General features: G+C 46.3%; 1 protein-coding gene across 2 annotated transcripts in view; it reads left to right on the top strand.

Moving 5' to 3' along the window:
* SERPINE2 (serpin family E member 2) overlaps positions 1-16,541 on the top strand; it is a 70,435-nt gene that overhangs the window by 41,609 nt on the left and 12,285 nt on the right. For both annotated transcript variants that reach the window (XM_055573603.1, XM_055573602.1), the window contains exons 3-4: positions 2,646-2,873; positions 8,827-9,024. In XM_055573603.1, the coding sequence (XP_055429578.1) occupies positions 2,646-2,873; positions 8,827-9,024 (426 nt within the window). The remainder of the gene's footprint in view (positions 1-2,645; positions 2,874-8,826; positions 9,025-16,541) is intronic.

Genomic DNA, 16,541 nt, shown 5'->3' with positions numbered 1-16,541 from the left:
TGAAATTGCAAAGAGCTGCACAGGCACACGCACACACACACATGCATGCGTGTAAAACAAGTGCATGGGAGCCTGGGCCAGTGGCAGTTTTCTGGGTGTGGGTCTGTATCCTACCATCATGCAAGATACTATCATTGGGAAATTCGGGTGAAAGGTAGCAATATACAGGTAAAAATATATGGTGTTGCAACTTCCTGTGACTCTATCACTATTGCAAAATAAAAAGCTTGATTTCTTTTTCAAGTGAGGCCCGATAGGAATGGTTTTGTTTTCTTGAAAGAAAACCCTGTTTGAATTACCTGCCTAAACTTAGGAGCTTACATCTCCAAGCATTGTCACTCAGCCTTAGCTCAGGTTTTCTTACCCGAGTCCCCATCCACCACCTCCTCCAGGGCATGGGGTATGGGGGGCAGCGCTGGTCTTTGGCACCAGCGGGCACCGTGACCTTTAACAATTCCTTTCTCACGTCTGGTTCTTGGTTGCTTTATTGGGAAGTGAAGGTGCTTTCCCACCCCCATTCTTCCACTCCCACTTGCCATCATATTCTAGGAGTCTTGACCCTGTTGACACTTGGAGCAGAGGAGAGAGGTGGGGGTTTGGGAGCTTGAGTGCCTCCCTCTGCACCCCAGCTTGACTCTTCTCTAAGCAGCCTCATCTGGGGCCACCAGCCCCAGAGGCCTACCCGCCCCCACCCTCCCACGCTGGCTCTCACTCTTGTTTACACAGCATGAAACCTCCTCTTGAGTTTGCAGTTCGTTCACCTGTTGGAAGCACAGGAGGACTAAATGCTTGGAACACACTGTGCTGCCCTCGTTGGAAGCCCACAGAACTCTTGGTGATTTATAACTTCAGAGCAAACCACCCATAGGGTTCCTGGCCTCTCCAAGGGCCGGCCAGGCCCTGCCGGCCAACACCATTTTAAAAGAGCAACTAGATTCTTGTTTGTTTTCCCGCCAAGCCACATCCATGTCAGGTAGTATTTCTAAAATGTTGACAATATCGGCCGGTGGGCAGCCTCCCCCGACCTAAAGTTGCTCACCGTCAGTTCACACGACAGACTCATCCAGGGGAGCCCGGGTGGGCTGTCAGGCCCTGGTTTGGGCTCAGCCTCTGGGAACTCAGGATGGCGGTACGTGTGTTGTGGAGGGAGGTGAGGCAATCCAGGGCAGGGGAGGAGGACCTGCCCTGACCTTTTCTGAGGAGGGGGCCGGGGCTGGGGCCGGTGGAGGAGGCCGTGCAGCTGAAAGGAACGAGTGCCAGGATTGGGCCCTGATGGCGGCTGGTCCCTTCATCATACAGGGGGCCTGCCCGCTCCTGCTGGGCCCGCCTCTCAGAACCCACGAGGGGTGGGGTCCCCAGAGGCCTCCCAAAGGGCCGGACCGTGGGGCTCTCACCTGCCGTTTTCCAGAGTGACGGTCAAGGTGACCCTGCTGGTTGTTTTAGAACAGTGTCATTTTGAAAGGACCCCAAGTGAGTTAGACGGATCTGTAAGTCGAGCTAGCTTGTAGGCACACATTTCATCCTCTATGACTTCTTTCCCTCTTTTCCATGCCCTGAAACCAGATGGAGCGCATACAAGTCACTCATGTAAAATAAAGCTTAGTGAAAAGTGAAGTTGCTCAGTTGTGTCCGACTCTTTGTGACCCCCATGGACTGTAGCCTATTAGGCTGCTCCGTCCATGGGATTTTCCAGGCAAGAGTACTGGAGTGGGTTGCCATTTCCTTCTCCAGGAGATCTTCCGGGCCCAGGGATTGAACCCGGGTCTCCTGGATTGTAGGCAGACGCTTTACTGTCTGAGCCACCAGGGAAGTCAAAAATAAAGCTTATGTCGCCATAGAATGAATCCCCTTTGTGAGCTTGGTATCAAGTAAAAATCACATTGTTCTTGGATGGTGGCGCATGGCAGTTTTTCGTAGTCTTTCTGATGTTTCTTGATACCTTTTTTTTTTTTTTTTTCAAAATAGAGACAAGAAATTGAACTATTAAATCTTTGTCAGGAAAGGAAATAGCGCTTCAGAAGAAAGAGAGAGAGATTAGGGAGAGTCCTTGGGCTGATTCCCCCATGGGTACATAACTGATGAGGGTTCCAGTCTCCCTGTTGGCCTGGTGCCAGGACCTCTTCCAGGAGAGCGAGGCCTACACAGGGAAGGTGTGGAGAAGCCCAGGGAGAGGCCTGTTTTCAGGCAAGACATACAGTTGATCTCGTTTGTCTGTGTGCTCAGTCATGTCTGATACTCTGCGATCCATGGACTGACTGTAGCCCGCCAGACTTCTCTGTCCATGGGATTTCCCAGGCAAGAACACTGGAGCGGCTTGCCATTTCCTTCTCCAGGAGATCTTCCCAACTCAGGGATCGAACTTGCATCTCCTGCATTGGCAGGCGGATTCTTTACCACTGAGCCATCTGGGAAGCCCGCAGTTGATCTTGAGGGGTTGTGAATGGTTACGTATCATTTTCCACCCTCCCCTCTTTTCTTAACAGGAGGCCACTGAAAAATCAGATGATGTAATCTCTTGCTCCTCATACTCATCTTTTTTATTATACTGTTCTTATTTTCCATACTACAGATGATATTTTTTTTTTTAAAAAGAAAGCCTTGAATTCTTATGGAAATATCTCTGCATTTTCTCCTTTCTGCTTCAGGAGTCGGTAAGATGTTAAAGAAGATCAACAAGGCCATCGTCTCCAAGAAGAATAAAGACATTGTGACGGTGGCCAACGCTGTGTTTGTGAAGAATGACTCTAAGATGGAAGTGCCCTTCGTCACGAGGAACAAGGATGTGTTCCAGTGTGAAGTCCGGAATGCGAACTTCGAGGACCCGGCCTCCGCCTGCGCGTCCATCAACGCGTGGGTCAGGAACGAGACGCAGGGTGAGTGGCCACGGGTCCCGGGGCGAGTGGGGGTGGTTTTCTGCTTTGTGTAAAAAGGCGTGAGTTAGGCTCTGAGACCCTACCTGGGGTCAGTGAGTGCAGCGGCCTGTCCGTGGTGAAAGCCCTGGACCCTACTGACTGCACCATCCTCTCCCTCTTAGCAGCCCCACGGTTCAGTCTTCTTCCTTCCCTTTTCCTGCTGTGGGCACAGCTCGTCCCCACCCCCACCCCCAGGGACTTGTCTCCCTGTGGCTCAGGGACCAGGGCAGAATACAGCTCCAAGGATTCTTTTTCTTCCTCGATGCATCTCATCTCCAGGTCCCTGCCCCCAGGCTCTTGTCTGTTCTGCAGATTTTTTTTGCTCATTTCTTCCTGCTTCTATACTTGCATCCCCCTTGCCCAGAATGTGCTTCTCAGCCTGTAAGGTTCAGGACTGAGCCCTCCCCACACCTTCCTGCTTCTCTTTATTGAAGTATAGTTGATGTACAGTATTATGTAAGGTACGGTGTACAGTGTAGCGATTCACGGGTTTTAGAGGTTGCGCTCCATGTACGGTTATTACAGAATATTAGCTATATGCCCCGTGCTGTACAATACATCCTTGTAGCGTATTTTCCACATATTCGTTTGGACCTCTTGGCCCCCTGCCCCTGTGTTGCCTCTCTCCTCCCCTTCCTCCCTTCTCGCCTCTGTCATCGCAGGAAGTAGGTGTGTTGGTGGGTTGTGGTTGGCATGTGCTTACACGACCGTGCCCTTCATTGATAGAGCACGTCCACCATGATGGTCATTTGTGCATGTGCGTCCCTTCCCCTGTGAAACTGAAGAAATGTCTGACGTCAGTGTTTTTAGCCTGTTCACATGGGAAGTGCAGTTTCAGGTGGAAACATTCAGGAGGTGGGATAGGCACAGAACAACAGGGAAAAGTTAAGGCTAGAAACAGAGATTTGGAAACCATCTTTCACAAAGAGGGGAGTTAAGGTCATGAGAGTGGAAGCAAAAGAGACTCAAGAAGGAGAATAAGCCCAAAGAGGAAGCTTGGAGAAACTCTCTCTCTTCCGGTCACATCTCTCAAAGCATGGTTCCAGCCTCAGAATGGCCCGGGGCATGTGCTTAGAATTCTGATCCCTGGACCCCCAGTCTGCTGAGGCAGAAGCTCTGAGGCCGGGGCCTAGCCTTCTGCCCTAAAGCAAGTTCTCCCCTAGTCTCCCTCCAAACTTGTCAAGGCAAATGTTTGCAAACCACATGAGGGGCTAGAAAAGATGCTCCAGAGGGTGGAGGAGAGCCAGGGTGGTGTTGGTAAACCCGTGCCATCCCTTCTCAACAGGACCCTGCACGGTGCAACCTAGGCTCCCTTCCTGAAACCACGAAATGATCAGGAGACCAGCGAGTGGGAAGGGATTAGTGTGACTTATGAGCCTGTAGGACTGAGAACAGAGGCAGGAAGCTGATGGCACTTAGATGCGGAGTGGCTGTGTGATGTGACATGTCAGATCCCACCTAGTCTTCTCCTCTGCTGTGTCCTGGGAGCAGTAAGTCCCTTAGGATGCCGCCCCACAGTTTCAGGCCACTTTGAACACACACTGACTCAATGCATTGCTCGTAGCATCTGGGGAAAGGAAAGCAGTAAGGCTAAACAAGCGCTCTTCAACCCTGCAGACCTAACACCAGCTGTCAAAAGAAGATTTTCATACTCTCTTGAAGTGAAATGCATAGCTCCTGTAACCTATGCACACATACATAAATTTTAAAAAATTAATATAATGCCAAGCTGTAATACTAGGAAAAACAAAAGTAGTTTATGGATGTAGTTCAATAGGTAAACCCTTGGGTACAGCCACCCCTGAATATGCAACAGAATCTTAGAATAAGAATTGACATGGGAATTGACATTCACACTGACTGTGAATTGACAGCCACAAAAGCAGAGTCAGGCCCGCTCTACTCGTGACATAAAAACCACAGGCTGTGTTGCCATCACTGATGCAGTTTTTTTCTAAAACACTGCAAAACTCGTTGTAAATTTCTGACCAAAACAAGTACAGGCTCCTCGGTTTGTGTGGTCATCACTTTCCTGGCAAACTCAGTGTCCATCAACAGTACGCAAAATATATGGCAGAAACCAACACAATACTGTCAAGCGGTTATCCTCCAATTAAAAATAAAATATTTTTTAAAAAGATACTTCATGTTTACAAGCAAGAAAAGTGAGGTTCTGGGCTCAGATGACCTTGAGCAGGTTTCTCAGCAACATGACTCTGCAGCGGAGTGTTGGAAAGTTATGCCGGAAGCAGGACCGTTCACTGTGTGGGGCTGTTTTGAACATTACAAGACAGGTAGCATCTCTGGTCACTGTCCACTCAGCCAGAAACACTCCTACAGATTTTCAGACGGCCCCACTCAGAGGCACTTGGCTACGTGCGAGGTCTCAGAGAGACACTGGAGGTGAATCAGTCCACATGTGGAAGACCACCACGTGGAGATGACAGATCCTGCCCTGCAGAGGGTGGGGGAGACTTTCCAGTGTGCCAAGGTTATGGTGACGGCTTGCCTGGGACACCCTCTCTATGGCCTTGGACCCAGCCATGCGGGCCCCCTCCCAGTCTCTCGGCCATCCTGTCTCCAATCACAGACACCCCCGTGCATCCTGCTTCCTGGAATGCTTTCTCTCCCCAATAGCCCCTGACCTGTTCATTTTACACTATCTCATGAATGGCATAGCCCTTACAAGCCTAAGTGCCTAGTTTGAATATCAGTTCTGACACCTACTGGCCGTGTAACATCAGGCCGGTTACTTAACCTCCCTGTGCCTCAGCATCCTCCTCTGTAAAATGGGGAGATGATATAATAGTGATACCGGACTTCCCCGACGTCCAGTGATTGGGACTCAGTGCTTTCACTGCTGAGGGCACGGGTTCGATCCCCGGTGGGGGAACTAAGATCCTGCCAGCCTCATGGTGCAGCCAAAAAAAGAAAGACTGAAGGAAAAATAAATGACAGTGGAGCCTACTAGAATTCTTGTAATAACATTAAGGCTGTTATGGGAATATGAATAATACTCATAAGGCATTTAAACTTGACACTTTAGAAATAATGTTCAGCAAATGTGAGCTATTTTTACAGCTGTGGGTTCATGTAATACTTCCTCAAGGAGCTCACCCATCCCTGATCTCACTGACCAGATCGCATCCCCCTCTTACTTGCCCTCACATCCTTAAGTATCCATACTTTTACTGCAGGATATTTATTACAATTGTATTTCCAAGTCACTTATGTCAGCCTCCACCTCCCTCTAATCTATAGCTTTTTGAGGGACAGGGTTTATCTTTGTTTTGTTTTCTTACCTAAAAGAATTCCTGGCACATGGTAGGCAGGCATCAAAGAATGAATGCATGAATAGATGGATGGGTGGATAGATGATGGATGCATGTTCATGACAATTATTGATGGCAGGTCCCTCCTTGCCTCTAAACCATGCATTTTTTTCTTCTTATTTCTTTGTGCTCCCTTATTATATCTTAGTTCTACCAGTAGCAGTTGTCTTGTTTAATTGCTAGGTTGTATTTGACCCTTTTGTGACCCCCACAGACTGTAGCCCACTAGGCTCCTCTGTCCCTGGGATTTGCTAGGCAAGAATACTGGAGTGGGTTGCCATTTCCTTCTCCAAGGGAATTTCCTGACCCAGGGCTTGAACCTGTGTCTCCTGCATTGGCAGGCAGATTCTTTACCGCTGAGCCAGCCTAAACCTAGTGGCAGTAAGAGGCTTTATCTGTCTCAGGAAAAAGGGCAGAAGAGGTTGCTTCAGACTCTTGGTATGCACCAACAGAGTGAACGTAGCATCTTAGGTGTGCTTTTTCAATAATTGATGACGGGGTGCTTGCTCTTGCGCAGCTCACAGTTTAGTTGAAGGAGATAGATGTTACATTTGGCTAGAATAAAATGCTGCCGTGTAACAATAGTGCTGAGCATTGGGTTTTATGGAAACTCCTGGGAGATGGGAGGAGGGTCAGAGAAGAGTTGTAAGAGGGGACCATTGAGCTGTATCTCAAAGGTATGTAGGAGTTGGACTGGATGGATAATGGTCCCAGCGAAGGCAAGACACAGCTATTGGGAAACTGACTCGCTGGAGCACAGAATTCTCACTTCCTTTCCACAGGATCCAGTGTTCACAGAGGCCGCTTGCATAGAAAGATGGCTATTTATAGCGCTTGTGTTCTTGCAGATCCTGCTATAAGGGGGCGTTGGCGCCCCCTGGTGTAAGTAAAGAGCAGTGATGACACTGACTTACTGAGAACCCTGCGGGTCAGGGTATCCATCCTGGTGTGCTTCTTAACGATGACTCACATAAACATCTATTTATTGTCCATCTGAGTCTTCTTGAGCTTCATCTAAAAGGACTTAAAGCTCTCTCTGCTGAATTAGATAGTCTTGCTTCTTCAGAAGCTGTTGGTTTTATTCCCACCGTTTAAGGTATTGTAACAGGCATTTATATTAGGTACTTTTTGGATTAAAAGCTACAGTGAACCCATTTTTAATAGTTTTGGTATTAGTGATCTCTCTTAAACCTGTACACACTCAGAGAGACAGATACACACACATACACAGGTGCACACACACACCAACACACAGTTGAATCTTTAAACGCCAAGCAAAAGGAACCTAAATGAAAATCCAAAGCTTCAGGCAGAGATAGCACTTGAGGGGGATCTCCATGCATTCACAAGAGCATCCTGAAACCACAACAGCTATGTTTGCTCCTTAATCCTGCACAAACAAGCTGGACCATCCCAATGCCTTGTGAAGAACTCTTCCTTAACAAATAGTTTTTCCATACAGACAGACCCTGGTTCTTTTTAATCTCTGTAATATGAGCCTAGACGGATCCCTGACCCATCAATATAGACACCGATTTTAGTCCTACCTCTTCTTTAAGTAGCTTTGTAATAACCAGGGATTCCAAACTAATGCTCCACATTCCTAAAATCTTAAGAGAAATTAAGCATTTAGCTTTGATAACATTGCATAGGCTGAAATGTTCCTTTATTTTTAACTGGGATTAAATCAACCCAAGAGTTAAAACAAATCAACATGACACCAGTTTATCTTGTACCAACCAAAGCCCTCAATGGCAGTCACGTGTCAGTTATTATCAAACACAGAAATGAATTAATGAGTATAGCTTATGAGGATAAGTAAAATGTTCTTACGGAGAAGGCAATGACACCCCACTCTAGTACTTTTGCCTGGAGAATCCCATGGATGGAGGAGCCTGGTAGGCAACAGTCCATGGGGTCGCTAAGAGTCGGACACGACTGAGCGACTTCACTTTCACTTTACACTTTCATGCACTGGAGAAGGAAATGGCAACCCACTCCAGTGTTCTTGCCTGGAGAATCCCTGGGACGGGGGATCCTGGTGGGCTGCCGTCTATGGGGTCTCACAGAGTCAGACACGACTGAAGTGACGCAGCAGCAGCAAAATGTTCTTAAAACGGGGCTTGTAGGGAATGAGTTATAAAATCATTTTTTTCAGTGTTCTTGTCTTGTGCTTTTATTAGATATATTCCTTTGATTATTTTTGATGCTATTATAAGTGGATTTGTTCTCATTTTATTTTTTAATTGGTCATTCTGAGTGTACAGAAACAGAGATTTTTAGTATGTTGCTCTTATATCCTACAACTGTAAAAGAATTTCTTGATGAAAAGTTTGGTGACTCTAAATAGAGGGTCTCTGAAGTCTTTTCTAGTTCACTGATTTTTAATTTTTTTTCAGCTTTTAATTTTTAGTGAGGAAAACAATTAGAAGGACAAGAGGATATTGTGAAAGGTCTTTTAGAAATCTTTGAATCTTAAAACTTGTTAGATTTTTTCATTCCCCCTGACCCCTCAGCTGCCTTTGCCTGCTAATGGATGTCCGGTCCCAAGTGTCCTCCATGTCTGTTCTCTGCCTGCACAGGTATGATCGACAATCTGCTGTCCCCAGATCTTCTCAACGGCGTCCTCACCAGACTGGTCCTGGTCAACGCAGTGTATTTTAAGGGTTTGTGGAGATCACGGTTTCTGCCTGAGAACACCAAGAAGCGCACATTTGTGGCAGCTGACGGGAAATCCTACCAAGTGCCCATGCTGGCCCAGCTCTCTGTGTTCCGCTGCGGTAAGTTCACGCTGGGTGAGGCTGTGTTCTAGAATGTGCCAGCCGTGGAAAGGCCCTCAACTGTTGTCACTAAGTTCAGGGGCAGTCTTCCCTTTTAGTTTGTAAAAAGCACGGGGGAGGGGAGGGCAGGATTTTTTAAAAGCTCATGGTAAGTCTTGGCATTATTTACAAAGGTTATGTATTACTGTGGGCTTTCCTGGTGGCTCAGTGGTAAAGAATCTGCCTGCCACTGCAGGAGACGTGGGTTTGATCCCTGGGTTGGGAAGATCCCCTGGAGAAGGAAATGGCAACCCCCTCCAGTATTCTTGCCTGGAAATCCCATGGACAGAGGAGCCTGGTGGGCTACAGTCCGTGGGGTCATGAAAGTGTGGGACACCACTTAGCGACTAAACAGCAACATGTATTAATATGTAACACATGCATCCCTTTTAGGTTGAAATTTAAAGATAAAAGGACAATTTAGGACACAAGAAGTATAAATGGACAGTAAACGTATGAATGCATTGTCAACTCATCATTAGCAATCTTACATTACCAAATTAAAAATGAAAATAAAAATTAGATTTATTTTCCACTGATCAGATTAGCAAAAATTGCAAAGGTTGACAAGGCCAGCCCAGTCATGACTCTGGTGTGGGGGCACATGGGCGCCCTTGAGTGCTGTGGGGCTGGGGGGGCTGTGGTCTGACTGACTTTCTAGAAGCTGAGCCCCAAGAGTTTCACACCAAGGAATTTATAATCTGAAGATAATCGCACACTGGCAAACAACTAGAAGCTATACACGTACATGTAGTGGAACACACATGACAATTAGATTTATGTAAGTAGAAAGTTATATAATATGTGGTTGATTTCAGAAAACAAGTTAAAGAACAGCAGATGCTGTTTCATCTCATTTATGTAAAATACTTTCTATATATTCATACAGTCATGTCTTGGAGGATGTTCAATAAGATGTTAAGTGGTAGTATTTCAAATGATTATTTTTCTTTGAGTTTGAAAATTTTTTAAATGAGCATATGTCAGTTTTATAGTTGTGGGGGGGCAGGGAATGACCCATTTCTGCCCTCATTACCACAGAGAACTAAGGCTGGTGATTATTTTATAAACCTGCTTTCATTGAAATACTTGTGGTCCAGTTAAACTACCTTTTCATTTATAAGTTAACCTTCATGTCTCCAGTCTGTATGTGGACGTGTGGGTCCCAAGCACTCCATTTGCATATACAGTGTGTATTAGATCAGGCACTTCTCTTCATGTCTCTAGCTGCCTAATTCTTTAGATTAAGGAATGACTCACGGGAGGGACGCAATAAACAGTCACTTTTCTTCCTCTTGTCATTTATTAAGCTTCCAGGTGGTATTTTGTCGCCCACTCAGTACATTTTTTTAAAGATAATACGTATTTAAAAGTCCTACAGAAAGGTGTCATGCAAAGAAACTGAGGAGAATAAAAATCTCTCGGGAATTCCCTGGCAGTCCAGTGGTTAGGTCTCCACACTCTCATGGGTTCAATCCCTGGTCAGAGAACTAAGATCCCACAAACCACATAGCAAGGCCAAAAAAAAATGCAAATAAATAAAATTTTAAAAATAGAAGGCTCATTTTGTCTATAAATCACTTGCAGGTTACGTTTCCTAGGAAAACATCTTTGGAACACTAGCATTGCCTCTAGCTCCTATCTGAAGAAAAGCTATTTTGTTTTAGATCAGTATTTGTACATTCTAATAAACCAAATTGGAGAGGGCCTCACTGTATATTTCTATTCCTGAAAAATAACGAATAAGTCAGGAAAGATTCAAATGCAAGGCTTCTGTAGACATTCCCATGAAGATGAAAATGTTTGTATTCGTAGGAATTTCTTGAACGTGTAGGATGTTTCCTGGGAGGGAGTTATATCTCCAGGTGGCTTCTCGATTAAGAACTAATTTATCTAAGAATATGTGTGCGCTTTACAGAAAGTGAGACAAATACATTCTTACAGTCCACGGTGTGGGGAATCTCTTCCCCGCCTTCTCTGATTCATGTTCTCCCTCCTCCCCTCCCTTCTGAGCCCCCAGGAGGCCGCATCAGTGGGTTTCCTTGCCCCGGGCTTCCTGTTGGTTGGCTGATGGGGTGAACCAGCAGGTGGCGGAGTAAAGGGGGAGAGCAGGGTCAGGCATTGGCACCCCAGCGCTCTCCCTGCATCACCGGGGCCGCCTCATTCCCCAAGCAAGGTCTCCGGCTGTCAGGACCTGCCCAAGGGTCCTTTGTCTCTGGGCCACCACCCCCTCCCCTCAGCCCTCCCCGCCTAGGGCTGGTAATGGTGCTCAGGTTTGTGGCCCAGGGTACCATCCTATGACTCCTCTGTGTCCTCCCCTTGCTTAATAAATGGTCCCTCCATGAATTTAATTGCCCCCGTTTGGTGTCCTGCCTGTTAGCCGTTGGACCCGACTCACCTGTGCTGAATTCAGAGCGGACCATGAAAGTCCTGTCGGTCCTGTTCCCTCCCAAGTCAACACTGCAAGTGGCCCGGGGCCGTCCTCCCTGCCCCACTTTCTTTACCTGGGATTGGAACCCAGGGCCTTCCATGGCATTGTCTGTTCCCAGGTTTCCCCCTTTGGCCGGCAAGGCAGCTTTTCATGGAAAGAGGGGGCCAGTTTGTCTTGTGAAGAAAGCCCAGTAGTCCATGGTGGCCGCAGGCAGGCATTTGTTTTCATGACAGTAGACCGCCCAGCGGGTCACCCATTTTCTGCCTGTCTCGTCACTGTCTGACCACATGACCAGCCAGGGCTGGAGGCAGGCGGTCCTGGCAGTTGGTCACTCACATGGCCTCTGGTGCCTGCTGCCCAGCTTCTCGTGGGCCTCAGCCAAGCTGAGCCATCCTTGGTCACTTTGCTGGAACATTGCTGTTCCATTTACCCATTTATCAGCCTTCCTGACTTTTCACCCGAGATGTCAAGGTCTCTGAGAGGATTCACTTAGTAAAACAGTAAGGGAGAGGATGGAAATAAGAGGGGAAAACCCTTCTGACTTAAGTTCCATAAACTGTAAGTACTTTGAAGGCAGAAATTTTTCCATTAAAAAAAAGCCTTAAAATTAGTGGAAATATATTTCACACTCATTACAAAATCTTCAAACATAACAGTATGTAAGGTAGAAAAAAAATATTCCCCTATAATCCCCTTTCCAGTATAAAAACTCCTATTAAGTGCTTGGTGTATCATTTGAGACCTTTTCTGTGGGTATATAAAATGTCTGTGCAACTTTTTGCATACATGGGATTACACTATAATTTCTATTTGGTAACCTGTTTTATTAGACAATCTCCCTTGGAAAACTTTATGTCACTTCTTTGGATCTGCTTGATCCTTTTATCAGCTACATAGCATTCCGCATATCATAGTATCCTCTGGATGGCCATTTACTTTTTTTCTGTAACAGCACTAGAATGAGTATTCTTGTACATGAATCTTTAGATGTTTGTGTTGGAACTGCTAGAGATAATTTCCTTGGGAATTCCCTGGTGGTTCAGTGGTTAGGATGCTGCACTTCCACTGCCAGGGCCCTGGGTTTGATTCCTGATCAAGGAACTAAGATCCCACAAACCATGCAGCATGGCCAAATGAATAAATTAATAAATCAATAAAGACAATTTCCTTGGATAGGAATTGCTGAGTCAAAGTTGTTAACAACTTTTTTATTTTTATTGCTATGAATTTAGACTTAAGAGACTCACTTATTTTGAAAAAGACCACAGAAGAATCCAGACATACATGTATATGAATATGTGCACGTGTGTTCTGTGAATACACAGTATGTTTCCAGCTTCCACTCTCCTCTGAGCTTATGGCTTGTACCTATGTGTCCATATTACATCTCCGCTTAGTTGTCTACCAAGTTCTAGTCCCGCAGGTAGACACACTATTGCCCTCACCATCTGCTTCTCCCCGCAGTGTTCCTTTGCCCAACAAATTGGCAGTACTCAACCCAGTTGCTCAAACCACATCTCCTTCTCCATCAACTCTCCCCAGACTCTCTTTCCATTGCAGCCTGATTGTAGACTACCATGTACAGTGGATCAACGTGTGCTTCTTTTTCTCAAATATATATTTCAATTTCTATTTAAGAATAGCCTGAACAGTTCCTTAAGAACTCTGAAATCCACAAAACTGCTTGTAGTAGAAGTAATTAGAGGGACTTTCATCTACAAGGATTTCTTGATACTGAATATTTAAAATATTCTCTCTCATTTTTTACAGGCTGAGAAGGGTTCTTAACACTTAAGAACCGTGGTTATCTCCTCCATTATAGGACTTAAAGTAGGAATCAGAGTACTTTACAGGGCTTTCCAGAAAAACCAGACCATCTGCAAAGCACCACCTACAGAAAGTTCTAAATCTTCTCTGTATTTTCAATGTTTGATTCTTTGCCTGTTCATTAAAAGATTTTGTGGATCGCCATTCATCTAAGAGGGCTTCTCTAGTGGCTCAGCAGTAAAGAATCCGCCTGCAATGTAGGGAATACAGGAGATGTGGGTTTGATCCCTGGATTGGAAAGATGCCCTAGAGAAGGAACTGGCAACCTGCTCCAGTATTCTTGCCTGGAGAATCCCATGGACAGAGGAGCCTGGTGGGCTACAGTCCATGGGGGTCACAAAGAGTCAGACACAACCAAGCAACTAACATTTTCACTTTCATTCATCTAAGAGAAAAAACTGATTTTTCCCTCTTTCACCCTTTCCCTTCTCTTTAGAATGAATGGGGCTGCTCCATTCACATCTCTATATACTCCAGGAATTCTCCTCACTGGAGAACACTCAGTCTACTTCCCAGATGTTAAAGGATGGAGGGCCTGGGGCAGAAAGAGGTCTGGGATGGCAACAGGCTCCCTGCTTTGATACAAAATCCCTAGATGCCGCTTCCTTGCCTGGTTCATTCCACCCAGGAGCTGTGTGCCCCACTGAAGCAGGTGTGGTTTCTCCTGATGGACCAATTCTGGCACTCAGGAAGTAAAGTATCTTACAAAGCTGCTCATACCATAGATGAAGGCTTTTTGCTGTGTGCAGCCACTGGGCTGAGCTCCAGGCATGAGTTATCTCATTTAATTTTCACAACAGCTGTGTAAGGTGGGTACTATCATCCCATTTTACAGATAGAGAAACTGAGACCTGGAGTTCAGGAACTTGCCCAAGTCCCAGAGCTAGTGTGTTGGAGCCAGGGTTTGAATCCAGGTCCTCTGACTCCAGATAATTGTGTCTTTAACCTTTGCCCTCTGTAAAACCATGCTGTGAAAGCAGTACTTCCATAATTGGGTGGACAGAGAGGAAAAGTGTTTTTTTACCCTGATGGCTCAGACGATAAAGAATCTGCCTGCAGCACAGGAGACCTGGGTTTGATACCTGGGTCAGGAAGATCCCTTGAACGGCTACCCACTCCAGGATTATTTCCTAGAGAATTCTGTGGACAAAGGAGCCTGGTAGGCTACAGTCCCTGGGGTCGCAGAGTCGGACATGACTGAGCAACTAACACTTTCACTTTCACTTTGCACAAGCAAAGATAAGCGTGGAAGGGGGCTGTCTATGGAGTCTTCCTAGCTGACATTTGTCATCTGCTCCTGTGATAAGAAGTGGGGCCGGAGAGAAATGGAACATCAGGCAGCTTTGAGCGACTAGATGCAAATTGATTAGCTGTTATTCACCTTACTGATCAGTTAACGATATGTCCCCTCAAGGCTGGATTCCCTGGTAGAAGTAGCAGCTCTCGCCGCACCTGGAACACACTCCAGCTCATAACTTCATTTTTCATGACCCTGATTCTCACCAGAACAGAAAATACTTCTAGAAGTGGTTAATGAACACCTCCGGGTCCTTATTTCATGCCCCGGAGCAGTCCTTTATTAGCAACTTCCCAGATTTCACAGTTTCCAAAAATGAGCTCTACCAGCATAGGAACCTAATGTTTTCTTTGAGAATTAAAAGGTTTATTAGGAAGTGGTTTGTTGTTGTTTTTTTTCTCTTTCTCATCATTTTCAGTTTCTGCTGAGACCATTTTATGGTGCAGGGGAAAGACACAGAATCTCATCTTGGGTTCTCAGGCAGCCCTGAGACAGAACCTGGGTGAGAGTGAGGTCCACGTGTGTCCTGAGCTGAGACCAGCACCCCAGGTGCCTGGGCAGTTCCACAGGCAGAGGCATATGATGGGAACAGGAGACACCAAGTGACAACCCACGAATTGCTCGCATGGTTCTTGCTCAAGGAGAGCCTGTCGTGTCCTCCTGTAGTGTCATGTATTCTAAGAGCTTCACCATTTTGTCATATTACTGTGGCTCATACGGTAAGGAATCTGCCCGCAATGCGGGAGACCCAGGTTTGATCCCTGCATTGGGAAGATCTCCTGGAGAAAGGAATGACTACCCACTCATTCTTTCCTGGAGAATTCCATGGACAGAAGATCCTGGCAAACTACAGTCTACAGAGTCACAAAGAGTCAGATAGGACCGAGCGACTCACACACACACACAGCTAAAAGTGTTTCTTACACACCCTGATAGCTCAGTTGGTAAAGAATCTGCCTGCAATGGCAGGAGACCCTGGTTTGATTCCTGGGTCAGGAAGATCCACTGGAGAAGGGATAGGCTACCCACTCCAGTATTCTTGGGCTTCCCTTGTGGCTCATCTGGTAAAGCATTCCCCTGCAATGCGGGAGACCTGGGTTCAATCCCTGGGTTGGGAAGATCGCCTGGAGAAGGGAAAAGCTACCCACTCCAGTGTTCTGGCCTGGAGAATTCTGTGGACTATATAGTTCATGGGGTCGCAAAGAGTCGGACACGACTGAGCGACTTTCACTTCACTTCACTATGTATCAAAGTTCGCAGTCTCTCCCTTCATCAGGACCTCCCTCCCAACCCCTCTCTGGAGAAAGGGCTTACTGAAGTTCCTTGTCTCAGATGCAGTGATTAGCAATGGTCATCCCCCCAAAAAAGTCAAGTGAAGATCATGAGAGAAACTCACTTTCTCTTTTCTCTCATCCTAAATGTTTTGTCCTTCTTGGTCATTCAGAGGAGGAGGAAGAGGGGCCCAGCATTCACTGGGCACCCACCATGGCCAGGCCCTGCTGGGAACCTTGTTGTTTAATCACTAAGTTGTGTCCAATTCTGCGACTCCATGGACTGTATAGCCCGCCAGGCTCTTCTGTCCATGGGATTTTTCCCAGGCAAAAATACTGGAGTGAGTTGCCATTTCCTCCTCCAGGGGATCTTCCCAAGCCAGAGATCAAACCCACGTCTCCTGCATTGGCAGATGAGTTCTTTACCACTAAGCCACCAGGGAAACCCCGCTGAGTACCTTGTATATGGCTTCCAAATTCATCCTCACAGTGATCTTGTGGGCTACACACTTTTTAACTTTTTATTTTATATTAGAGTATAGCTGATTAACAATGTTGGGATAGTTTCAGGTGGACAGCAAAGGGACTCAACCATACATATACATGTATCCTCTCTCCCTCAAGTCCCCCTCCAGGCTGCCACTTAACATCG

This window comes from Bubalus kerabau, chromosome 3, assembly GCF_029407905.1.
Source record: "Bubalus kerabau isolate K-KA32 ecotype Philippines breed swamp buffalo chromosome 3, PCC_UOA_SB_1v2, whole genome shotgun sequence".
NCBI lineage: Eukaryota > Metazoa > Chordata > Mammalia > Artiodactyla > Bovidae > Bubalus > Bubalus kerabau.
This window is presented reverse-complemented; position numbering and strand designations above follow the sequence as displayed.